Source organism: Nelumbo lutea, chromosome 3, assembly GCF_056320005.1.
Source record: "Nelumbo lutea isolate HS-2025 chromosome 3, American lotus-T2T, whole genome shotgun sequence".
NCBI classification, from domain to species: domain Eukaryota; kingdom Viridiplantae; phylum Streptophyta; class Magnoliopsida; order Proteales; family Nelumbonaceae; genus Nelumbo; species Nelumbo lutea.
This window is the reverse complement of record NC_142686.1, coordinates 113,674,429-113,701,600: the sequence shown is the minus strand read 5'-3', so window position 1 is coordinate 113,701,600 and position 27,172 is coordinate 113,674,429. Positions and strand designations below refer to the sequence as shown.

Sequence of the window (27,172 nt, the reverse complement as noted above, 5' to 3'; positions counted from 1 at the left end):
TTTCACTGACATATTGATTAATACTAATGCATGATTGTCGATTTTATGTTGCACTGGAAAGCATTTTGGTCCTTTCTATTTTCAACTTGCATGCTCCATACCAATTTCAGGAAGCACAAAGCAAATTCAGTGTTGAAACTGAACCGGAAAATGCTGTAATAATTGAACCATTGGATGGGATTATCACTCCTGAAGGATCCGCAGTACTTCATTTCAGGAGATCCTCAACATCATCTGCCATTGGTAGAATAAACTGCAAGGTATGACTCTTTGCAGAAAGGCTCTCTGGATTTACGTATAGAAGTGAATCAGTCCTCTAAAACTGATGTAAACTTGATTAAAAGTAGAGAGAAAGGTAGAAGAAAAGCAGAGAACAGCAGTACAAAGGAAGAAGATGGAGAAAAGAAGAGGAAGAAGAAGAAGAGTTCGATGATCTCCTCTCTCCTCTCTAATCCTTTTGTTAATCTTCATTCATTAAGTTAATTACAAGTATGCCCTTAAGTGGGCGGCCAATTAAGCAAGAACTTAAAGTAAGCTTATAAAAAAGAAGTAACATGCCCATAAAGACGGATCCATTAACAAACAAATAAATAACATACTACAAAAATAAAAAGAATAGATACTAGGGCCCATTCGGCCCAGTCTCTCTACACTCCCTCTCAAGCTGAGCATAGATGTCAATCATGCCCAGCTTGCTTATATAGTGTGTCAACTTCCCTCTTGGAACTCCCTTGGTCAAAACATCAGCCAATTGTTCTTTTGAGGCAATAAATGGCAAGCAAACTTCTCTTGAAGAAACTCTTTCCCATATAAAATGTCTATCAACCTCAATGTACTTAGTTCCGTCATGTTAAACAGGATTATGTGCAATGTTGATAGCTACCTCATTGTCACAATAGAGCATTATTGGCTTTTCATAGTCAACTCCCAATTCTTCTAAAAGTGATTGTAGCCACAGTAATTCTGACACACCATGTGCCATTGCGTTGTATTCTGCTTCAATAGTGGATCTGGCAACTACAGATTGTTTCTTACTCCTCCATGAAACAATGTTCCCTTCCACCAAAGCACAATATCTCAAGGTGGATCTCCTATCATCAATACATCCAGCCCAATCAACATTAGTCTATGCTTTCAGCTTCATGTGTCCATGCTTGGCAAATAGAATACCTTTCAAGTAACACAAAACTCTTTCTACAGTAGCTAAATGTGTATCTCTAGGAGAATGCATAAATTGACTAATAACACTCACTGCATAGGAAATATCTGGCCAAGTCATGCAGATATATAACAACTTCCCAAGTCTCTAAAACACCCCTCTATCAGACAAAAGTTCACCATTAGTAGCAAAAAGCTTATGATTGGGATCAATAGGGGTGGAGGCCAGTTTAGCACCAAGTTTACCAGTCTCTACAAGGAGGTCAAGAACGTACTTGCGTTGAGAAATGAAGATACCATCCTTAGATCTAGCAACTTCAATTCCCAATAAATACCTGAGATCTCCTAAGTCCTTAATCTCAAGTTCAGAGTTAAGAAACCTTTTGATTTTACTGACCTCCTGGGTGTCATTACCCATGATCACAATGTCATCAACATAAACAATCAGAAAAGTCACCAAAGAGTTGCTTCTTTTCAAAAATAAGGTATCGTCAGATTGAGTTTGTGTGTAACTAAATGAGACAAGAGCAGCCCTAAATCTCTCAATCCAGGCCCGAGGGGATTGTTTGAGACCATAAATGGATTTCTGCAGTTTGCATACCTTCCCTTGCATTTCCTTTACATACACTCCCAGAGGCAAAGACATAGACCTCTTCATGTAGATCTCCATTCAAGAAGGCATTTTTAACATCAAACTAGTGGAGAGGCCAATCAAAATTAGCAGCTAGGGATAACAAAACCCGAACTGATGTCATCTTGGCCATAGGAGCAAAAGTCTCAAGATAGTCAATACCATACATCTGAGTGTAGCCTTTAGCAACCAATCTGGCCTTAAATCTCTCAATAGATCCATCAAAATGATATTTAATGGTAAATACCCATTTACAACCCACTGGTTCCTTCCCCTCTAGAAAATCCACAATATCCCAGATATGGTTCTTATGCAAAACATCCAGTTCAGCCATCATAGCATCCCTCCATTCAGGTTTAGATAGGGCTTCTAGTATAGACATGGGTATCACATATGAAGAAACAAAAGCAAGAAAGAAGTAATAGGTAGGGGATAGAAGGCTAATAGGACAGGTGTTTAGAGATACAATGGGTTGTACACTTCCGCTTGCCTTTGCGAAGGGCAATAGGAAGATCAAGGTCTGGGTAGGAAGTAGATGGGTTAGAGGAAGGTTGACACGTTACCTCAGTAATGATGGGAGGAGCAAAAGGCTCTTTTGCAGGAGTGGAAACAACTTGCCCATGCCCGAATCTGTGTCTTCGGTACCACCTTTGGAGAACAGGATGTGAGGGAATTATAGGAGGATGAGGTGGAGGAGGGGCAAGAACACTTGAGGTAGTCACAGTGGGAGGAGAGGACAACTCAGTAGATGACTCAAAAGGAATAGGAAGAGGAACTGCTGGAGACATAGCCAAGGGCTCCTCAGATTGCGCCACCTCAGGAGGAATACTAAAGAAAGGAGTAGACTCAACAAAAGTGACATCATGAGAGACAAAGCGGGTGCCACTGACCGGATCAAAACAACAATATCCCTTCTGTATGGAGGCATATCCTAGAAAAACACACTTATGTGCCTTAGGTTCAAATTTGTGCCTTTGATGGCTATGGAAATGTACATAGCAGGTGCACCAAAAAACATAGAGAGGAAGAGAAAAGAGATCCTCATCAGGAAAGAGAAGGCTAAAGAGGGTTTTGAAACCCAGAACCCAGGAAGGCATGCGGTTAATAAAAAAAGTAGCAATAAGGACAACATCTCCCCAAAATTTAATAGGAACATGGGATGCAAAAAGGAGGGATCTGGCAACCTCAACCACATGGCATTTCTTCCTTTCCACCATTCCATTCTATTGTGGAGTGTAGGAACAAGAACCTTGATGAATAACCCCAAAAGTCTCAAAGTAGGATGAGAGGTTCTTCTCAAAATACTCCTTAGCATTGTCAGAACGAAATATTTTGATTCGGGTGTTAAACTGGGTAAAGATAAGTTCATGAAATTTTTGTACAATAGTTGGTAATTCATCCCAAGATATCATAAGATAAATCCAAGTGTAATGAGAATAACCATCAATAAAAAGGATAAAAGTACTTGTAACCCCCCCATAGTAGGCAAATGATATGGCCTCCACACATCAGAATGCACAATATGAAAAGGAGAAATGGATCTTTTATTGCTTACTGAATAAGACTATTTACAATGCTTATTGAATAACCATATCATGAGATAAATCCAGGTGTAATGAGAATAACCATCAATAAAAAGGATAAAGTACTTGTAACCCCCCCATAGTAGGCAAATGATATGGGCTCCACACATCAGAATGCACAATATGAAAAGGAGAAATGGATCTTTTATTGCTTATTGAATAAGACTGTTTACAATGCTTACTGAATAACCATTAATAAAAAGGATAAAGACACACCCTTAAGCATATTGGGAAACAAATGACTCAAAGCAAAAAAAGGCAAATGACCAAACTGAAAATGACATAACATGACTCTATCAACAAACTCTAACAAAACTAACTCCAAGGCTACTCCATGAGGTGGTCCAAGACTCCTACTTGGTGTGTCTAGCAAGTATATTCCATTTGCCTCATGGCCACTCCCAATCATCCTCTGATTTTTCAAGTCTTGAAAAACATAATGAGTAGGAAAGAAGGTTATGCTACAGTTCATGGATTTAATTAAACTGCTAATAGATAACAGATTGGTATTAAGTTTGGGGATATGAAGAACAGATGATAAAATAAGGGTATCAGAGGTCTTGATATCCCTCTTACTAGAGATGGGAGCAAGAGATTTTCTCTTTACTAGAGAGAAGGTGATATGAACAAAAAAGGTTAGAAAGGTTGGTCATATGGTCTGATGCACCAGAATCAATGATCCAAGGGATTTTATGATTACCTGAAACAGAAGCATGGTTTGTAGAAGCATGAATACCTGAGTAGGCAAATGTGGATGATGATGATGTGTTGCCAGAAGAGTTGGATGTAGAGACGGTGGCTTCCAAGTGATTCAACGACCTTCCATACTTTTCAAATTTTGCCTTCATTATTGCCAACTGTTCCATGGTTGACTTTTCCTCACTCTCCTTATTCCCTCCTTCGGGTACCACATTAACAATCTTAGGCTTTCCTGTCTGACCAATCTTCTTAAAATTGTTGTTATTCTTAAACCTGTCCGGTAGAAGATCTAGATGAAGCTTCTAGCAAGTGTCCTTAGTGTGTCTTGGTTTCTTGTTGTATTCACATATCAGTTCTTTCTTCTCATTTGGACCCTTTGGCTTTATTCCAGCATGTGCAAAGTGTTTTGTAGGTGGACTCTATAACTGAACCTACTGCCTACCCTCTTCATTGCTTACCATAGCATATGCTTGGGCAAGAGTTACCTCATCCTTGGCCAGAATATTCTGCCTAATAATGTCAAACTCAGGGTTGAATCCTGTAAGAAACTCAAACACCACGTTTTATACTTTCGTTCCACCAATTTCCTAAAAGTCCTTGCATCTTTTGCACTCTCCCATACAACTGTCTCCATAACATCAATTTCCTGCCATAGTGATTTCAGCATAGAGTAGTAAATTGCCACACTCTTCTCCCCCTGTCTCAAAATTTTCACACCACTTTTCATCTTATAGGCTCTTGCCACATTCAACTTTTGTGAATAGGTTTCCGTAACACTGTCCTTGATCTCCTTCGCTGAAGACATCCAAAGATAATGCTGACTTATATGGGGCTGCATAGAGTTGACCAACCATCCTATTACAATATAGTTCTCCTGCATCCATTTCTCAAATGTAGGGTCTATCTCTTCGGGTTTCACCTTACTACCTATGAGATACTCTAATTTACCTCTACTACAGACATAAATCCGTATAGATTGTGCCCAAGCTAGGTAATTGGTTCCATTTAACTTAAGTGTGGTCATACCGATCAAAACAGAATATACCAAAGCAAGCCCGGATACCAGCATCTGCTTGGACTCACTTTCGTATTGCTTCATTGATCAAATGAAAATTAAAAAAAAAAACTAGAATTTTAGTCTTTATAAACTTACTTGAAGTCAAAACAGTACCCAGATACTTGAAAACTAGGATTTCACTGCGCCCAATTGTCGGGGAGAAAGAGAGAAGTTGCAGCTGCTCCTACCAGAGCTTCCCAATCTCTTCCAGGACTGAACTGCACTCTTTCAGAAGTCAAAATACACCTCCCAAGCACTGAGCGCCATAGGAAAAGCTTCTCCTTTACCTATAACTTCGAAACTCTCTAATCGGCTAGGGTTTTGGGTAGAAAAAATACAGCATCACTTCTTGGCAGTTTTCGACCAAACTTCAACTCTCCAAACCCTCTACTAACTAGGCAAAAGATCCTCTGAACTATAGAGAACCTATCTCTCCATACACTCCTAATCAAAGGGTGTATGGGAAAAGAGAAAAAGAAGAAAAAAAGGAAGAAAGAAACCTGCTCTGATACCAAGAAGTGAATCAGTCCTCTAAAACTGATGTAAACTTGATTAAAAGTAGAGAGAAAGGTAGAAGAAAAGTAGAGAACAACAGTACAATGGAAGAAGATGGAGAAAAGAAAAGGAAGAAGAAGAAGAGTTCGATGATCTCCTCTCTCCCCTCTTTAATCCTTTTGTTAATCTTCATTCATTAAGTTAATTACAAGTATGCCCTTAAGTGGACGGCCAGTTAAGCAAGAAATTAAAGTAAGCTTATAAAAAAGAAGTAACAGACCCATTAACAAACAAATAAATCACACTACAAAAATAAAAAGAATAGATACTAGGGCCCATTCGGCCCAGTCCTTCTACACGTATTTTAGCATAAGGCTGAATTTGGTTTGAAAGAAAAGGTAGGGAAAGGAAGGGAAAGGTAGGAAAACCTATACAAGGTTTGTACACGTTTTCCTACATTTTCTTTCAAACCAAATACAGCCTAAAGGGAAAGATAAATTTATTTCGCTGTTTCACAGATACTGGACAAATCCTTGGTCTCTAGAGAACAATGATATTACCTTCAATTTATGTTTGTGACTGAAATGTCCCTGATAATTGGATTTTACAGACTTACTTCCTTGGTTCTTCTACCAATGATTTTGTGCAACTTTGTAGAATTTTTTGCCTGATAATTACATTTTATTAAACCAGAAAAGAAAAATCTTAAATTATAGATTTCAAAATATGTACATCAAGTCCTTGGAAGGGTAATTGAAAGACCAATTCCGAACCCCTCCTACATGCCTTAGTAGCTATTTCATGAGCAAGCATATTTTGTTGTCTATTTACATGCTTAACTGTACATACATCAAAAGACCTCGTAAGAAAGTAGAACTCATCTGAATACAACTTATTGACCCAGTTGCAATCTACAGTATTGCTATGTAAGGTGTCGACTATTCCCATGGCATCACAAAGAACAGTGATGACATTGATATTTCTTCTTTTTGCTTCTTGAAGCCCCAGAAAGACTGCCCTCCATTAAGCTTTAGCTGGATCTTGTGCTTGCACTATACTACCTGCAGCTGACATCACCCTGTTATCATTGTAGAGAAGAACATAAGCACTCGCTGCTCGATGTGAATAATAAGAGAAGGCCATAGTTGTCAAGGCGATGCCTAGGCGGGCGCCTAGGCGACAAGGCGCCCTTGGAGGCTCGCCTCGCCCAGTCGCCTAGCAGTTTTGTGCACCGGGTTATAAAATACTTTTAGATTTTTTATTTTTTGACATTACAATTATAAAGTAGACATTATTAAACTATAATATTCATTTTATGTGTTTATTTACTAATTTCTTTTTATTATTTTCTTATTTTGTTAGGGTTTAATCAATGCAAACATTGCTAACTGCTGTATTGAACCCATGGTTCACAGTATCAATACACCTCCATGTATTGGCAGAGGTGTATCGGTACTTATAACGATACTCTCCCTATTTTTTTATTTCTTTGGTTTTCAGTTTCATTTTTAAAATATATATATATATATATATATATATATATATATTATTTAAAAAATGGGTCCCAAAAACACCTGTAAACAGGTATTGGGACCCCAAAGATACAATATAATGCACCCGATACGGGGCATATCATATCAAAATTTTGATCCTTGATTGAAACCTCAAAATTTTCAAAACCTGAATGTTGGTTCGGCTGGTTTAGTGTTTATGTTAGTCATATTTGTGTCTTAAGTTCTTAGTTATTGGGCCTAAACTTGCTTAATTTTTTTATTTGTCTAGGTGTCCCATCACTAATCAGGGGCATTCTAGTCCATTCATGTAACATTACTTTGTAAACATCTATATAAGATTGTAGGGCCGGCTGAAGTGAGTAAGCTGTCATTCTCAAATCCGTCTTTCTGGTTACAACCGCCTCTTTTCTCCTCTTCTCTATTCCTTTTTTTTCTCTCTCTCTCCTATCTTGGCTGCTATGAAGAAACCCTAGGGCTGACCGTAGAACACAGCAAGGTTTGTATCTAGGGTTTCCCTTGGTTGTAGGTCCCAAGGGGAGTTTGTTCCAGAAGTTGATGCCCTACTAAACACCTTGTAGCAGGTAGTAGCCATTCGGCTGCTAAGAGAGATCTGTGTGGAACAGATCTAGGTGGAAGGACTGAATGAGACAGTCCTAGTACAGATCGTAAGGGTGGTCACAGTCTACGACAGTAGAAGTCAAAGCCCAGCCTAGTCCAGAAGAGTTCAGCACAGTACAGAGGTGGATTGCTCTTGGTTTCAGACCTGTTACGAGGGGTTCTCAGACTTGTAACAGCTTCGGTAAGTCTGAAATCGTGTTCTTTGTACCGAGTTTTCAATTGTGATCACTGTAAGAGGAAGGAGATGTCTTCAATATCGGGATAAGTGTCTTCTAGGGATAATAGAACTAGTGGGAGGTCTTATAATCTGGAAAACCCAAATCTGCACAGCTTGCAGATCACCAGTGTATTGTTGGGTGAATATAACTTCAGAGAATGGCCTGTTTCAGCCATGCTCTTCATTACTTCCCGGGAACTTACGGGGTTATTTAGATGGACAGAAGAAGGAACCTGAAGTGGGTAGTGTGGAGTACGCAATATGGTGTAAGGAAAATGCTACTGTTATGTACTGGCTGCTTGCTTCGATGACTCCAAGAGTGGCCAGGACTATTCAACACTTTCCCACTGCTTCTAAGATTTGGGAGAAAGTGTCTAAAACTTATGGACAAAGAAAGAACAATGCAAGAATTTATAGGCTAAACCAAGACATTGCTGCATTGAGACAAGGAAATATGACAGTTGCAACGTACTTTGCAACCCTAGAAGGACTATGGGAAGAACTTGACCATCATCTTATTCTTGGTTGGGAGAATGTAAAAGACAAGGAGAGGCATGATAAACAAATTGAAGAGAGTAGAGCCTTTAAGTTCTTGGCTGGTTTAGACCCAATGTATGAGAGCATAAGGTCTCAAATTTTGGGAAGGGATGAAATGCTAGATTTACACCATGTCTACTATCTAGTAAGGAATGAAGAGGTTAGGGGAAAGAGATGCAAGTTGACACTCAAATACAGCCTGCTGACATTCAGCCCTGATTTCTTCAAACCATAAAGGGAGCAAGCATTCAGACAAGAGGCATCTTAAGTGCACTCATTGTGGATGTGAAAGGCATGTAAAAGAGACTTGTTGGGTTCTTTATCCTCATCTGAAACCAGCTGTGTTAAGGAAGGACAAGAAGCCCCAGAGGAATCAAACAGCAAGTGGGACCCTTGTTACTAGTCACAGTGGTGATAGTTTGAAGAATACATCTATAGTTACACCTCCTTCCATGGGACAGACTGCTAATCCCACTAGCTCCTTAGGTTTCACTGCTGATGAGGTAGAGGTCCTTAGCCGGGCCTTAACCCGTCTAAGGACTAATTCCCTTGCTTCCACCTCTCTTGCCAAATCAGGTATTGTCTCTGCTTATAGTGCAACTAGTTCTATGGACTCTACTGGGGGGGTTGACCTAAGCAAGGACCTCTCTCTTAAATATGTTCTACATGTTCCCAATCTTACTTCCAATCTCTTATCTGTTTCGAAGCTTACCAAGAATTTAAACTGTAGCATAACTTTCTTTCTTATTCACTGTGCCTTTCAGGACAGACTGACGAAGAGAACGATTGGGAGCGGTCATGAGTGTGGAGGTCTCTACTATTTGATGCAAACATCAGTTTGGCCTTACAATTATCTGCTGCCATTAGTCAGAATAATGAGGAGTCAATAGCTAGGTTACACTTGTGGCATGCGAGGCTAGGTCATTTACCTTTTTCATCATTGCAAGGGCTGTTTCCTGAATTATTCAAGGGTATTTCAAGTCAAAGTTTAGTTTGTGAAGTGTGCCAGTTGTCAAAACAATGTAGAACTCTTTATCCAATTTCTAGTAATGAAATTCAAGCTCCTTTTGATTTGGTCCATTCTGATGTTTGGGGCCCTTCACCTCTTGTTTCTATAGATGGATTTCGTTACTTTATCAGTTTTATTGATCACTATTCTCGATGCACATGGATCTACTTGTTAAAAGGACGTGATGAAGTGCCATGGATAACCATGGCATTTTGTAAAATGATTGAAACTCAATTTGACAAGAAGATTAAGCAATTCCGTTCAGACAATGCTGCTGAATATTTTGAAAGATCCTTGAACCTGTTCATGGAGAATGCAGGCATGCTACACCAGTCATCTTGTGCTAGTACCCCTCAACAGAATGGGGTTGCTGAGCGCAAAAATAGACACTTATTGGAGACCACTCGAGCTTTACTATTTCAGCACAAGGTTCTCAAGCACTATTGGTCTCAAGCAGTCCTTACCACATCATATCTGATAAATTGTATGCCATCCAAGGTGTTGGGTATGAAAACTCCTTTCTCTGTCCTTTGTCCTAATCTTCCAGACTTTCCTCTTCCACCTAGAGTATTTGGTTGTGTATGTTTTATACATGTAAAGGATCCAAAGAAGACCAAGTTAGATCCTAGAGCTACAAAATGAATCTTTCTAGGGTACTCTCCTACACATAAGGGTTACAAGTGTTATGATCTCGTTACCAAGAAGAAATACGTCACTAAAGATGTGGTATATTTTGAGTCTCAATCTTATTTTCATTCTTCCCAGAATCCTCTTCAGGGGGAGACTAGTGGGATGGAAGAGGATTCTTCTTCCCCCTCTTTTTTTGTGCCTCTTTCTACCTCGGGGCTTCCATCTTCTCCTCCTGATCCTCCTAGTTGTAGCATCCCAAGTGAATCTAGTGAGGCTCCCATTGAACCTGTTACCACTCTTGATGCTACAGATGTAACTGAGGACACTAGTAAGCAACAAAAAGATATAAGAATCAACTACAACAGAACGAAAAAAGACCCTCTAACTCATGGCAGCAACCAATCAGACTTAGATCAATCTGTCTCAGCAACTCCAGGTAATCTTATCACTCATACTTCTGATTTGGATCTCCCTATTGCTCTTCGTAAGTCTACCCATTCTTGTAGTATCTGACACCCCATTGCTGAATTTGTTTCTTATCACGTTTATCTCCTCGTTATTATTCCTTTGTGTCTGCTCTCTCTTCCGTGCATGTCTCTACTAGGTACTCAAAGGTTGTGTCTGACCCAAGATAGAGAGAGGCTATGAATGAAGAAATGAAAGCCTTAATAAAAGCAAGGACTTGGGAATTAGTGGATCTACCAGAAGGGAAGAGCACTATGGGATGTAAGTGGGTGTTCACTGTGAAACATAGGGAAGACGGGTCCATTGAAAGATACAAGGCCAGACTTGTAGTAAAAGGGTTTACTCAAAAAGAAGGGATTGACTACAAAGAGACCTTTGCTCCGGTCGCGAAGCTCAACACAATCCGGGTTCTATTGTCATTATCTGCAAACTTCTCATGGGAGCTACATCAGTTGGATGTGAAGAACGCTTTCCCAAATGGCGATCTACATGAAGAGGTATTCATGGATCCTCCACCAGGTTATGGCTTTGATGGGAAAGTGTGTAAACTGAGGAAAGCATTATATGGTCTTAAGCAGTCTCCTCGGGCTTGGTTTGAGAAGCTTTATGGGGCCATGAAGAGAGTGGGATACACTCAAAGTGGTGCAGATCATACATTGTTCATAAGGAAATAGGATAGCAGACTTACGGCACTCATCGTCTATGTGGATGACATGGTGATTACAGGGAATGATCTAGAAGAGATAAAAAGATTGAAGGAGTTCTTGGCTTCTGAGTTTGAGATCAAAGACTTGGGCCATTTGAGATACTTCCTTGGAATTGAAGTTGCTAGGTCACAAGAGGGCATCTATATATGTCAACGGAAGTATGTCCTTGATCTTCTAGAGGAGACAGGTATGATGGGGAGTAGACCAGCAGATACTCCAATAGAACAGAACCATGGTCTACAGGAATCAGTAGGAGAGGACTACCTTGATAAAGAGAGATACCAAAAACTGGTAGGGAAGTTGATATATCTGTCTCTCACTCGCCAAATATTGCTTATGTTGTACATGTTGTCAGCCATTTCATGCACTCTCCAAAGATTCCTCATATGAGAGCAGCGGAAAGGATTTTTAGGTACTTGAAGACTTGCCCAGGAAAAGGAATTCTGTTCAAAAAACACAATAAAATTGAAATTGAAGCATATACTGATGCAGATTGGGCTGGTTCTGTTGGAGACAGGAAGTCTACTTCTGGGTATTGCACGTTCGTTGGAGGGAATTTGATTACATGGCGAAGTAAAAAGCAGAATGTGGTTGCTAGATCAAGTGCAGAGGCTGAATATCAAGTTATGGCTCATGGTGTTGTTGAACTATTGTGGCTTAGGACCCTTCTTGGTTAGCTCAGGATAAAGGTCGAGTGTCCTCTTAGGCTGTACTGTGACAACAAGGCTGCCATCAACATTGCAAATAATCCAGTGCAACATGATAGGACGAAGCATATTGAGATTGACCGATACTTCGTTAAAGAAAGGATAGTCTCAGGGGAACTCTGCATTCCTTATAGTCCTTCCGAGATGCAAATTGTAGATGTGCTAACGAAAGGACTAGCTTCAACGAAATTCTTAGACTTACTTGGCAAGCTAAACATGACTGACATCCATGCTTAGCTTGAGGGGGAGTGTTGGTTCGGCTGGTTTAGTGTTTATGTTAGTCATATTTGTGTCTTAAGTTCTTAGTTATTGGGCCTAAACTTGCTTAATTTTTTTATTTGTCTAGGTGTCCCATCACTAATCAGGGGCATTCTAGTCCATTCATGTAACATTACTTTGTAAACATCTATATAAGATTGTAGGGCCGGCTGAAGTGAGTAAGCCGCCATTCTCAAATCTTCTTCTTCTTCTTCTTCTTCAACTGTTGTTTTCCAGCAAACACTGAACCTATAAGCAAGGGAAGAACTTAAAATTTTGTCTAATCAACACATTTTCTTCTTCCACGTCTTCTTCTTCTTCTTCCACCTTTTCTTTTCTTCTATCCTATAACAAAAGTAGGGGTTCAGCCCCTATATTTTTTGAATTTTCTTTACTTTGTTCTTTTTCTTCTCATAAAATGTTGATTTTCTAGACTTAAACATGAAATTTATACTTTTCTTATGAAAATTATGGAACCTAGGGAACTACACTAGGATCTAGGGTTTTACTTAAAGAAATCCCTCTCCTAGCATCACCTAGGCTCCCACCTAGATGACTAGGCAACAAGGCGTCCCCCTGTCGCCTAGCCTCGCCTTGGTGCCTTGAAAACTAGGGAGAAGGCACCATCTGTATACAAGGTATAAGGAGATGTAGATTGCCTTTCCTCCTGGATTTGTAAAAGTGGGGGATTCTCTAGTGAAATAATGTAGTTGTGAGTAGTTTTAACTATCCAGATTGGATCAGGACAAAGACTTTCATGTATTTTCTTGTTTCTGATATCCCATATACATTTCAACGCAATTGCCACTTTCCCCAAATAAAAACTTTTTTCACTCTTAGTAAATTGGGTAGGAAGTCCATTTAATCACTTATTGATGTGGTCATGAATAGAGGTGCTTTCATCAGTAGGGAGACAAAGATTCAACTGTAAACCACACCAAACTGCCCCTTGCAAAAGAGCATTTAAAAAAGAGATGCAGTTCTGATTCCATCTCCTTTTGGCATAAAACACAAAACCTATCTTCATTATTGAGAAAAAACAGCTTGTCTTTTGTGGGTACTACCTCCCAGAAAACTTTCCAAATGAACATTTGGAACCCGAAAGCGTTTCTCAAGGCCCATATGTTGTTCCAGTGAACTGTATGAGATGAAGATGGGGGATAGTTCCTTGTGAAACACTGATATGCATACTTAACAGAATATTTATGAGATCGAGAGTGCTTCCACAACACTTGGTCTTCTGTTAAATGAGAAGCAATGTGTATTTTCTACACTTCCCTCACCACCTCAGCATCTAACACTTGGTCTAAAGCTTGCTCGTCCCATTCTCCACTTGAGAGAATTAAATCCTTGACTTTGATATTCCTATCTATGTTTATAGAAAGAGAGGATGGTGTTGCATATCCCCCGTGTACAGATGGAATCCAAGGAACATGAAAAACACTAACATTTTTACCATCCTTTATTTGCGAAATGAAATCAAATTTCAACTTTTTGGCTGTGGACAATATCTGTTTCCACCATAGAGAACCATTTTGCTTTGGTTGCATGATGAAAATGGAGCCTTTTTGCAAATATTTCTCCTTTATAACTCTTACCCACAATCTCCCAGGCTCTATTAGAAACCTCCAAATTTGTTTAGCAAACAAAGCCTCATTCATCTCACTTAACTTTCTAAATCCAAGCCCTCCTTCCTTCTTTGATTTGCACATTATCTCCCAATTTAGTGTATGTAAAGTTTTGTTATTAAAGTTTCCTTTCCACCAAAAGAATCTTTGAAGTTTTTCCATTTCAGAAGTAATCTTTTTTGGGAACGATGATAGAAGACATCGAGTATACGGGGAAAGACTGGAGTAGAAAACCTTATGTGCTGATTTCAGCCAAGCTTCTTGTGAAAGGGAGAGTAGAAAGTTGGGGATTTCAGCAAGAGAGAAAAAGGTGAGAAAAGAGAAGAAGGTCGACTATGATAGATTTACATAACCCTAGCTGCCAGTCCCTCATTCTATTTATAATTAACTTAAGTATGAGATATTACAAGGATGCCCTTAGTAGGGCGGCAACTCAAACTAAGTAATTACAGCTCTTTAAAAAAATAAAAACTAATGGGCCCAAGGCCCAACAACATCTTAACTTAAAAGAAAATAAACTAAACACAAGCCGGCCCACTCAACACTCCCCCTCAAGTTGGGAGTAGATGTCATACATCCCCAACTTGCGTAGATCATGCTCCAGCTTATTCTTTGCAACGCCTTTTGTGAGGACATCAGCAAGCTGCAGATCAGAAGAAATGTATGGAAGACAAACTTCTCCAGAAGTTACCCTTTCTCTGATAAAATGTCTATCTACTTCAATGTGCTTAGTTCGGTCATGCTGGACTGGATTATAAGCAATATTAATTGTTGCCTGGTTATCGCAATATAGCATCATAGGTTCTTCTGCCTGAACACCGATTTCTTCCAACAGAGAATGGATCTAGAGAAGTTCTGAAATTTCATGTGCCATGGCCCTATATTCGGCTTCTACACTTGATCTTGCCACAACTGTTTGTTTTTTACTCTTCCATGAGACTAGGTTACCCCCAACTAGGGTGCACACTCCTGAAGTTGATCTTCTGTCATCGAGGCATCCTGCCCAGTCCGCATCTATATAGGTCTCTAGCTTGAGCTGTCCATGATCAGTAAACAATATGCCTCTGCCTGGATGTCCCTTCAGATAAGCAAGGATCCTGTCAACTGCCTTCCAGTGCTGGTCTCGTGGAGCATGCATGTATTGGCTCACTACACTTACTGCATAGCAGATGTCCGGTCTTGTCATGCACAAGTATAGTAGCCGACCCACAAGTCTTTGGTACCTCCCAAGGTCCTTTACTGGTTTACCTTCTGCTGCACTGATTCTATGGTTCTGATCAATGGGGGTGCTAGCTGCCTTTTTTCCAAGTTTACCTGTTTCTTGGAGAAGGTCCAAGACATAATTCCTTTGAGAGATAAAAATTCCATGTTTCAATCTTGCAATTTCAATGCCTAAGAAGTATCTCAGTTCTCCAAGGTCATTAATCTCAAATTCCTTATGCAGGTTCCTCTTCAGACTATCAATCTCTCTCAGATCATTCCCAGTGACAACAATATCATCCACATAAACAATTAGGATTGACACCAAGGATCCCTTGCACTTCACAAACAATGTGTGATTAGATTGAGTTTGAGTATAGCCAAAAACAATCAGGGCCTTTCTGAATCTGTCGAGCCATGCTTTGGGGGTTGTTTCAAGCTATATAGTGACTTCTTCAACTTGCATACCTTTCCCTCTTTAGCATTATCATAAAAACCAGCTGGAAGATCCATATACACCTCTTCTTGTAGATCCCCATTTAGGAAAGCATTCTTCACATCTAGTTGAAACAAGGACCAAGAGTATGAGGCAGCAAGAGAAAGGAGTATCCGAACAGAGGTCATCTTTGCGACTGGTGCAAAGGTCTCTAGATAATCAATGCCATAGGTCTATGTGTATCCTTTTGCAACAAGTCTTGCCTTGTACCTCTCTATGCTTCCATCTGCCTTATGGTTTACTGTGTAAACCCATCTGCATCCAACTGCCTCCTTGCCTTCTGGTAGGTCCACAATCTCCCATGTCTGATTCTTAATCAAAGCTTCCATCTCTTCTTGCATAGTTGCCTTCCAATCAGGATTGGAGAGAGCCTCACTAACACCCTTGGGTATAGACACGGAATCAAGAGAAGAGAGAAAAGCACGGTAGGAAGGAGAAAGTCCACTGTAGGATAAGTATTGTGATATGCAATGAGCAGTGCACTTCCTCTTCCCTTTTCTAAGAGCAATAGGGAGATCAAGGTTATTTGTAACAGTGTTAGTGGGACCAATGGGAACTGAAATAGTAGAGGGATCAAGAGGAATACCTGGATCTGTATCAGCAGAATCTGGAGTAACCCTCTGATTCAGAAGTAACCCAAACCTCTCAAGCTCGGCCCTTACTGCAGCAGTTGCAACAGACTCCAAGGCAGCTGTAGTAGGGGGTTCCGGAGTGTCACCAGTAACTGCCATATGTGCATTTCCTCTCTTATTCTTCAATCTAGTCGGCACAAGATGTGGGTGAAGCTTCCAGCAAGTATCTCTTGTATGCTTTGGTTTCTTACAATAGTCACAGACTAAGTCCCTTTTGTCTTCCTTCTTGTTCTCAGTGCCATTCTGTTTAGGTTTCACAGCACTTACCATAGCAGACTGATCAGACATGAGATTCTTCATCATTACATCCCTCCTGCACTCCTCTCCTAAGACGAATGCATATGCTTGGGAGAGAGTGACACTGTCCCTAGAAAGAAGATGTTGTCGTGCAATGTCATACTCAGGGTTAAGGCCAGCAAGGAATTCGAACACCCTATACTTCTTTAAGTGTTTTTGATAGGTAGTTGCATCCTTGGTGGTTTCCCAAGCAAAGTTCTCTAGATGGTCAATCTCCTGCCACAGGGTCTTAAGGACTAAAAAATAAGCTGCAACAGATCTATCTCCCTGCCTAGTAGCAATAATCTGATTCCTCAGTTGATAAGCCCTAGCAACATTCTCCTTCTGTGAATAGGTCTCTGCAACCCCATCCCATATCTCCTTAGCAGTGTTTGCCCATAAAAAGCTTTTACTTATATGTGGCAACATAGAATTACACAACCATGTCATTACCATATAATTTTCTTGCACCCACCGGGAGTTGCTAGTTTCGGGTTTTACCTCTTCACCAGTAATATACCCCAATTTTCCACGAGCCCCAATGGCCATCTTTGCAGATTGGGACCATTCTAAGTAATTTGTACCATCCAACCTAATTGTAGTAATGGTTCCGGCTCCGAAGGGGTCTCCAGCACCTCCTCCCACTGGTCTCATTTCATTCCCAGGCTTATATTCAACTCTGTGTCCCTCCATGTGTCTCAAAGAGGTCCAGAAAACAGCTAAAAAATGCAACAAGAATAAACAGAATACCTTTTGGAACCAACGACACTCCTTTGGTGTCCTGGACTTTCTTCCCACGAAAGATTCCTTTTCAGTGGGATGGGGAGAAGAGAGAGAAGAAGCAACCGCCCTCTCTAGAGGCCTCCAAACCACGTGGAACTTGAATTGCCCCTTACAAAAAACCCAGAGGAACCCTAGAAAAATAGGGCACCACTACCTAGGTCAAAATTGAAGAGTCCAACAAAATCAGGACTCTTCCCCTTTCTCCAGTTTTTCCTGATTCTGATGAGAAACCCTAGACCAGCTATAGGGCATACAGATCCATCAAGAAAATCCAAAAACTGGGCTTACCTAAAAGCTTCGATCAGCCTCTTAAAACTCCATGCAGTCGGTCGATCTAGGGCTGCAGGAATAAATCTCTTCAAGAACCTTCAACCTGCTCTGATACCAAGTAGAAAACCTTATGTGCTGATTTCAGCCAAGCTTCTTGTGAAAGGGAGAGTAGAAAGTTGGGGATTTCAGCAAGAGAGAAAAAGGTGAGAAAAGAGAAGAAGGTCGACTATGATAGATTTACATAACCCTAGCCGCCAGCCCCTCATTCTATTTATAATTAACTTAAGTATGAGATATTACAAGGATGCCCTTAGTAGGGCGGCAACTCAAACTAAGTAATTACAGCTCTTTAAAAAAATAAAAACTAATGGGCCCAAGGCCCAACAACATCTTAACTTAAAAGAAAATAAACTAAACACAAGTCAGCCCACTCAACAACTGGGTTATTGATTTGATCATTGTAGTCCTGCCCGCTTGTGAAAGAAGAGATGTTTTCCATAGAGACATTCTTTGCTTAACTTTGTCCAGCAAGTCTTTATATGCCTCAATTTTGCTTCTTCCTATTCACAATCTTGCACCCAAATATTTATTGCTCATTGTTCGGGTCATGGTCGAGCTGGTTTTGGGTACCACGTGGCCACCCAATCACCTTGGCCACATCAGCGTCGTGCCACCACCTCCACGGCCTACCTCAACTCCGCAGCCTCGACAGTGCCATACTACCTCCGTGGTCCCCACCTTATCCCCCTAGCCACATCGGCTCCACATCATGTGGATAAGCACGACCAAGATTGGAGAGCGGATGGGGACCATTTCACTGGGGATCAGGTCTCATCTCGAAGACCTCGGCGGTTAACCTCATCCCGACAACCCTGGAAGCCTAATCCGATCAGGACACGGACCTTCGGCTATAAAAAAGGTACTCCCCTCTCGAGGTAAGGGATCCAACTTCTAGTTCTCATACCGTTATACTGCTCGAACCAGCACTGTTCTCCAATTGCTCGGCCCGACCCCCACTTCCTTCTACTGACTTGAACGTCGGAGTATCTACCTGGGGATAACTCCTCGGGCCTCTAACAATTTCTTGTTCATAGATCTCATTGCGCGGCTTCTTCCTTCCACCTCAGCTCCGCCCAGTTGGCAAGGATTATCTAATTGTGACCTCGGTTCCTGCACCAACTCGGATCGAGCAGCATCAAATTGGCGTCGTCTATGGGAAATGCACAAAAAACCTTTCTTGAATCTCTATCGTCGCGCACGCAAGAAGCAATCAAGATGCCAAGAAACCACTCTACGTGTTCAACATGAAGGGATGGGAGATCCATCATATGGATGGTCGAACCCTACAGGAAGGTTGGGTGAAATTTCAAAAATTTCTTTACTCCCATCCGGGAATCCTATTTCCAATTTAGAAAACTGCAATTTCAAGGTTCGTTCTTGTAACCAAACCGGACCAAATCTGAAACCAAATCAAGGGAGGGATATGCTTGATATGGAATCCACGCAAGAATGTTCCTCCCAGCGTAGGTGTTCACGCCCAAAGAGTACCAAATCCTCCTTCCACTGAAGATGACACAACTTAGGATGAGGCAGGATCAGCAGGTAGTTCTTCACCAAGAACTAGTGATTTTTGAACAAGAATCGAATGGGAGAGTGAGCACAGCTTCTAAATTGTTTCTTCTGGCAAGAAACAATATTAAGATCGAATCTTAATCCAATCCAAGAATTAGAGATCGAATAGGGTAGGGCAGCAAGAGCAGGAAGAAAAAGAGCAGAAGGCGAGATCAGTTTAACTTGTGGTCTTCTCTCTGTATTCAGTGAGTGTGTCTTTGGAGGTTCGCCCTGCAAATCTTTTATTTGGATCTGAACTCTTTAAGTGATAAGGATAATCCATCTGCAAATAAGGATAAACCTTCCTAATCAAATTAGGAGTTCCTTTGATCCAAATCTTTGTTTGGATCTGGACTCTTTAAGTGGATAAGGATAATCCCTTATCTTATCTGCTGATCCAAATCCCAGATCCACCCCTATTTAATTAATCTAATTAACCCAGTTCGAAATGGGCTTTTAGGCCCATCAAGCTTTCAGACTCACTTCCACTTTAATGCTGGTTAGCTTTGCTCTCTTTGTATAGCGTGGGACCCTATCATTGATCTACACATCAGCCACATGGGTTCAACCTAGCCTCTATTACAAGGCCTGGCCGAATTCACTGCTGAATACAATGAACCCCTGAGTCCATCACTATGGGCTCTTAATGGGCCCAACATTTACACTAAATGGTCCTTGGGTCCAGCCATCTTATGAAGGCCCAAGGACTATGGGCAGATGCTAGATTAGACCATCAAGTATAATCCTCAATGGTCTTACACTTAACCTCTCAGCCCATAATGATCAAACACTGCCTGACAAGAGAGGATCTCTCCCTCGGCTGCAAGGTGCAGTGCTGCACTCTCCACTCACATGGATCCTGGGAATTAAAACCTTTTGCAAACATTTTGAAACCATATATCTCTATATAAATATATTTTGCAGAACAAATTTCAACAGTTGAAATCAACTGCCGGCAGTTTAGGTTTCCATCAAAGAGTGCACCCCCGGTCATTCACTTTGTCCGACAAAGGGGCTGATCCTGTCACTATGATCACCCACTCAGATGAATTCTCGGACTTTCCCAACATACCAAGGTTTTGACCCCCTCTAAGGATCTCACTGATTGGCATATCAAAGACAGCCCAATCCGACACCTAGTGCAGTATCATAATCGAGTCTAAGGGTCAGGTGTAACATTCCAGTTTTTCCCATCTATCTCCAAGGTCCAGGGCAATACTGGAATTTTGGTCCGGTTCAGGGTTTCAAGAAAACCCACACTGCATGTACCTCAGGTCTCACCCTGCCAACTGAGACAAGCCACCCCAACCAACTTGGCGGCACATCAGTGTCAGCCTTGGCAGGATAAATCTCCCCAGATCTATCCAACGGCTGTGAAGATTCTAAACTAACACGAGTCTCATATGTGTCCAGTTTAAGGGTATTGCACAGAAACACACCATGATAACATAAATCAAATATGTACTTTATTAATTTACAACAAATGTCATAATGTACATCATGCTGATTGGAGCTAAGGGCATACACTGTCTAACACAACAGTCGATCCCCATCTCAGGAATCCTGCCATCGTAGCCCCCTACGCCAGGAAACCCAGCAGCCACCAGCTACGGTTGACCCCATTCAATTCCAAGCAATGCAAGAAAAGGTAGACCAAATCTTGGTGATGATGCAGTCGCTGGGGTCTGTGCGCCACCTACACAGCCGATTCTATGTTGGCTGTAACTACAGTTAAACTTGATGGGACCAACTACTTGGCTTGGTCACAATCAATGAAAATCCATATTTGTAGCAGAGGAAAATGGGGTTTTATTTCTGGGAGCAAGAAAGCTCCTCTAGAGGATGATTCATCTTATAAGAGATGGGTGCAAGAAAACTACACAGTGATTGGGTGGCTTGTGAACTCAATGCAGCCACAGATTAGTCAACATTATCTGTGGATAAACTCGGCTAAAGAAATCTGTGATAGTGTTGCAGAAACTTACTCCCAGAAGTTGAATGTTGCCAGAGCCTATAAACTGAGAAGTGATGTGAAGAATCTAAGGTAGGGGGAGAAGTCACTTGCATCATACTTCTCAGCCCTGAAATCTCTATGGCAAGAGATTGATTTGATAGAGGCTGTGACATGGGATACCCCTAAGGATGTTGAAACATACAGGAAATTGGTTGAAAGGAATAGGGTCTTTGAGTTCTTGACAGGGCTGAATTCTAAATATGACATTACAAAGCAAAATATCTTGTCCAAAGAAGATGTTTCATTGTCTCAAGCATATGCTTTGGTCAGCAGTGAAGAAAATAGGAGGCAAGTGCAGGTTCAAGGAGTCAGTATCAATGATCATTTTGCAAATATGGGAATTAAACCCAAAGGGGTTACAGGAGCTCCTAGTGGCACAGGAAACAAGGAGGTGGTGTGTGAATATTGCAAGAAGCCGAAACACACCAAGGACAAGTGCTGGAAATTGCATCCCAGTCTCGCCCCTATCCGATTCCAGAAGAAGAATGATAGTAGAAAGACAGGAAGTGCACATGCAGCCACAAGTACAGATACAAAGGTTGAGTCTGCCAGTGCACAATTGGCAGCCATGAAAGCTGAATATGAGAAGTTTGGAAAGATGATCAGCCAGCTTGAAGGTGTAACTTCATCATCCAACCCTTCTGGAAGTCCAGCCACCACTGCATTTGCTCACTCAGGTATAAAGGCTTCTGCTAACCATGCATCCACCTCAGGTAATCCCAAGACCACTTGGATCATAGACTCAGGTGCTTCTGATCACATGACCAACCTTTCCACTTTGTTTGTTTTATATGATTTGCTTCCTGGTCGTGACAAAATCACCTTAGCTAATGGTTCTCTTGCCCTGGCAAGGGAACTATCAAGCCTACAGACTCCTTACTCTTATCTTCCACTCTTCATGTACCTAAATTAAATACCAACTTATGTAACATTTTTCCCTTCTCACTGTGTGTTTCAGGACCTGAAGTCTCGGAAGGTGATTGGGAGTGGCCATGAAGCGAATGGAATATACTTGCTCGACACCCCTAGCCAATGCTTTGATCATCCCAAGAATGTTGCTTTTGGTTCTACTTCTTCAGAGTCTGTCAGTCAAATTATGTTGAGTCATTGTCGGTTGGGTCATTTACCTTTTTCTGCTTTAAGTCATCTGCTTCCCAAATTGTTTAAGGGAGTCAGTGTGTCCAGTCTCAATTGTGAGTCATGTCAGTTGTTAAAGCATTGTAGAAACAATTACCCTGTGAGCAATAAAAGATCTTTTCCTTTCCATATTGTACACTCTGATGTGTGGAGGCCTTACCACTTATCCTCTATGGAGGGTTACAAATATTTTATCTTGTTTATTGATGACTTTTTTAGATTCACTTGGATATACTTAATGAAATCCCGGGATGAAGTCCCGAGACTTGTGAGGCAATTTCATGAGCTTGTTTTAACTCAATTTGATACCAGAATTAAGGTTTTCAGATCTGACAATGCAAAAGAGTATTTTGAGAAGAGTTTATCCTTGTATCTCTCTGACATGGAGGTTATTCACCAAAGCTCCTGTGTTAGAACCCCTGAACAAAATGGAGTTGTTGAGAGGAAAAATAGACATATTGTTGAAGTTGCAAGGAGCCTTTTGTTTGCCTCACATGTTCCCATAAGATTTTGGGGTGATGTTGTACTTATTGATGCCTATCTCATAAACCGTACGCCATCCAGGGTTTTAGGGTTTAAATCCCCCTTCAGTCTTCTTCATCCAGACAAGGATCTCTTCCCGATTCCTCTTTGTGTGTTTGGTTGTATCTATTATGTTCACATTCCAAGTGTACAGAGACATAAGTTTGAACCAAAAGCCCACAAATGCATCTTCCTTGGTTACTCCCCCACACAAAAGGGTTATTGTTGTTTTGATCCAAAGACTGGCACCCAACATGTCTCTATGGATGTTACCTTTGATGAACTTTCTCCTTTTTATGGTTCCTCTCAGGAAGGACATTGTCAACAGGGGGAGAGTCTGTCACAAGTTTTTGCTCTTCCTCTTCCTATCTGTCCCAGTTGAGTCTCTTGACAAGCTTGTATCCTCACCAAATGAATCAAAGGAGGATCAGCCACTTCATTCCTCTTGTCCTAGTGCCCCTATTTCTTTACCTCCTCGTCCTACCCATAATCCCAAAGTGTATCAAAGGAAGAGATCCAGGAATGAGCAAGTAGTTTCCCTTACAACAGATGAGGCCCATACATTCCCAGTCATAGATGAGATAACAGGTACCGCTTCAGCTCCCTTGGAATCATCCTTCCCAGATCTTGATGTCCCCATTGTTGTTAAGAAAGGAAAGCGGAAGTGTACTGCACACTGCATTTCCAAACACCTTTCTTATGACCTACTTTCTCCTTCATACTTTGCCTACCTCTCTTTAATTGCTTTAACCCCATTCCTAGGTCTGTATCAAAAGCTCTTGGGATTCCAGAATGGAGAGATGCCATGCAGACTTAAATGGATGCTCTACATGAAAATGGTACTTGGGAGATGGTGGATTTGCCTGAAGGGAATGATCCAGTTGGGTGCAAGTGGGTTTTTACCATTAAATGCAGGGCTGATGGGACTATTGAGAGGTACAAGGCCAGACTTGTTGCAAAAGGCTACACACAGACATATGGGATTGACTACCTAGAGACTTTTGCCCCTGTTGCCAAGATGACATCTATGAGGGTTCTTTTATCTCTGGCAGCTCACTTTGATTGGCCTCTCTATCAGTTAGATGTAAAGAATGCATTTCTGAATGGTGACTTACATGAGGACGTCTACATGTGTCTTCCTCCAGGAATGTATGGGAAAGATATGCAAGGAAAGGTATGTAAATTGAAGAAATCTCTTTATGGTCTCAAACAATCTCCTAGAACCTGGTTTGAGAGATTTAGAGCTGCACTTGTTAAATTCGGCTATGTTCAGACACAGTCAGATCATACTCTTTTTGTGAAGAAAAGTGGATCTCTAGCAGTGTATCTCATTGTGTATGTTGATGACATTATAGTGACTGGTGATGATGCCTTAGGCATTTTGGCCCTTAAGTCTTTCCTCCGTACAGAATTTGAGATTAAGGATCTGGGGGAGTTGAAATACTTCCTTGGCATAGAAGTTGTCAGATCCAAGGATGGGATTCTTATTTTCCAGAGGAAATATGTCCTTGATTTGTTGTCTGAAATTGGAAAAATGGGTGCAAGACCAGCTACAACTCCCATTGATATGAGTCACAAACTTTCAGCTTCGGATGGAACTTTGTTTGGAAGACAAAGGGGTCTTTCAGAGACTTCTTGGGAAGCTTCTGTACCTGTGCATGACTAGGCCAGATATTGCGTATGCTGTCAGTTGCATTAGACAGTTCATGCATGCTCCTAGAGATACCCATATGGCAGCAGCAGAACGGATTTTGTGCTATCTGAAAGTCTCTCCAGGAAAATGAATTCTATTTACCAAGCATGGTCATCTGAAACTTGAAGCCTATACTGATGCTGATTGGGCTGGAAATATTGATGATAGAAGATCTACTTTAGGGTATTGCAGTCTGGTGGCTGGTAATGTTGTCTCTTGGAGGAGTAAGAAACAATCAGTTGTGGCCCGATCCTCCGCAGAAGCAGAGTATAGAGCCATGGCACATGGAGTCTCAGAATTGTTGTGGCTAAGGTTCTTAATGGAAGAACTTGAGATTGATCATGACAAACCCATGATGTTGTACTGTGATAATCAGGCTGCAATCAACATTGCTCACAACCCGATACAACATGATAGAACCAAACATATTGAGTTTGATAGACATTTTATTCGAGAAAGAGTCTCCTTCGGTGAAGTGTGTCTTCCATTCATTACTTCTGAAGGACAATTTGCAGATTTCCTCACCAAGGGCATTTCCAAGGCAAGGCTTCAACATGACACTGGCAAGCTGGGCATGATTAACATCTGTGCTCAGCTCGAGTGGGAGTGTAGAGGAGATGGGTCGAATGGCCCATAGACTGTCATTTCATATTATATTATGTTTCTCTCTGTTATGGGCATTATTCTGGGTCCATACTCTGTAATGTTCTGTTTTTTGTATTTTCCTGCCCACTTAAGAGCCTCTCTGTAATTTGTCAAAGATTAACTTCTTAATAAGATGTTTAGAGTGTTAGAGGGAGGTTATGTTCGAACCTCTTATTCTCTAACACTCATTGCCGCCAGCTCTCTCTTCTCTTCTCTCTTGTTTGTTTATTTTCTGGTTTGCATCTAATTTCAAACAGTTCCATACATCAAGTGGACTGTTTTTCAACTGGTTTAAGTAGTTTGCCATTAATTGCCCGAGTTTCAAATCATCAGAAAACTCTTGCATAAATGTTGTTTTCAATTGTTGGATCCAAATATGTTCTGAATACGGTGATGCCCCCAAACACCTATGTTCATTTATCAGAATGATAATAGAAAAAAATATGCTGTTTGATGCCATAAGATTTTTACCACCATAGATGATGCTGTTTACTATAAATATGAAGAAATAAAGGTAAATAAGAAAAAGCCACACTGAAAACTAAGCATATCCTTATTTTGAGTGTACTGTATTTGACAGGTATATTACTGCAAGGAGGATGAGATCTGCTTATACCAGTCAATATCTTTTCAAGTACCTTTTAAGGGGAAAGTTTTGGACTCTAACCCAGCAGAAATCACACTTCCATTTATGGTGAAACCCAAAGTTCCCACAGGGAGCTTACAACTACAAGTTTCCCGTTAATGCAAACCACCTTCTATATTTGTACTGCAGGTTTGATGTAGATCTCTTATTCATGGTTATATTCATGCCACTTAATTCTAGTCATGAAAAGGTGAAGAAGCTACTAAAGTGGTAGCATTTTGATCATCCGGAACAGCTTCTAGTTGATCTATCAGATAAATTGATTGATCGATATTTTTTTGTCCCTTTTTTAATGTCCAAGCGGACTTTACTGTTCAGAGACTAGTGCAGCTGAATTCTCCCCAAGAAGAAAAGAATTACCAAAACAGAAGGAAGCTAACCATTGACAGATCTGACATTAAAAGTCATAAGCTGAACCATTGGCTTAATTATTTTTTTGATGGAGAAACTACTGGTTTGATTGGCAATGTTAACATCTACCGGTAATAGAATAAAAGGGTGGTCGGTCCCAAAGACCTGATTGGTTGGGACTCATGCCTTGGTGGTGGTTGATCTAAACCCAGTCGTATGTGCACCATGTATTTAGAGTGGCTTCATGCGTTCTCATGAAAAAGTTCCATTGTCAAACTTAATAGTTATTTGTAGTTCTGCCACCTGTCAACCAATGAGGTTTGCAATGTCTGCCATGTCAGACAACCTCAAACGAGCTTTCCACAACCATCCACCAACTGAGAAAATAGGTGGGGGCAAAAGTTGCGTTTGTTACGCATCTCAGTCGGTTGATAGGTGGAGCTATAGAGTCCGGATCTCCTGCCCATGCCTACCCAGAATACATCACCTCCCGTGAATTGGGAACATCTCCCCCTGCATAATACTATGCAGAGGATGAGATGTTCTTTATGTGTGGCTGCGATAAATGTGGATAAGATTGTCGGGGGCAGGAGATCCGGAGTTGGAGCTATAGGCATCTGTATTCTCTTCAAGTGATTACTAAGAGATGGTAAATGTTTTGAGTCAAGGGGAGGGGGAGGGAGTCTATTGATCTTGTCTGTGCGAGGGAAAAAATTAACATTTTGAGACAGGAGAAATCTTTAGTCAATAGAGGACCGCCCTTGGCACCTGTATGAAAAAAAGGGCTAGGGGTATATAAAAAAGATATGGGTCAAAGTATTAAGAAATGATTCAAGTATTCATAATTTAACCATGGATATGACATTAAACAGAATGCATTGTTGGAAATAGGACTCATGCAACTGATCCCTTATAGTTGGGATAATGCTTAGGCTTAGATGATGATAATGCTTAGGCTTAGATGATGATGATGATGAGAAATC

At 40.9% G+C, this 27,172-nt stretch overlaps 1 protein-coding gene across 6 annotated transcripts in view; it reads left to right on the top strand.

Annotated features, from left to right (window-relative positions):
- The window catches only part of LOC148867755 (haloacid dehalogenase-like hydrolase family protein), a 166,321-nt gene extending 140,050 nt beyond the window's left edge, over window positions 1-26,271 (top strand). For all 6 annotated transcript variants that reach the window (XR_016109488.1, XR_016109486.1, XR_016109487.1 and 3 more), the window contains 2 exons: window positions 111-260; window positions 25,773-26,271. Coding sequence is in view for 3 of the 6 variants with exons in the window: in XM_088975984.1 (XP_088832110.1) it covers window positions 111-260; window positions 25,773-25,937 (315 nt within the window). In the remaining 3 variants the exon portion in view is untranslated. The remainder of the gene's footprint in view (window positions 1-110; window positions 261-25,772) is intronic.
- Window positions 26,272-27,172: the final 901 nt, after the last annotated feature.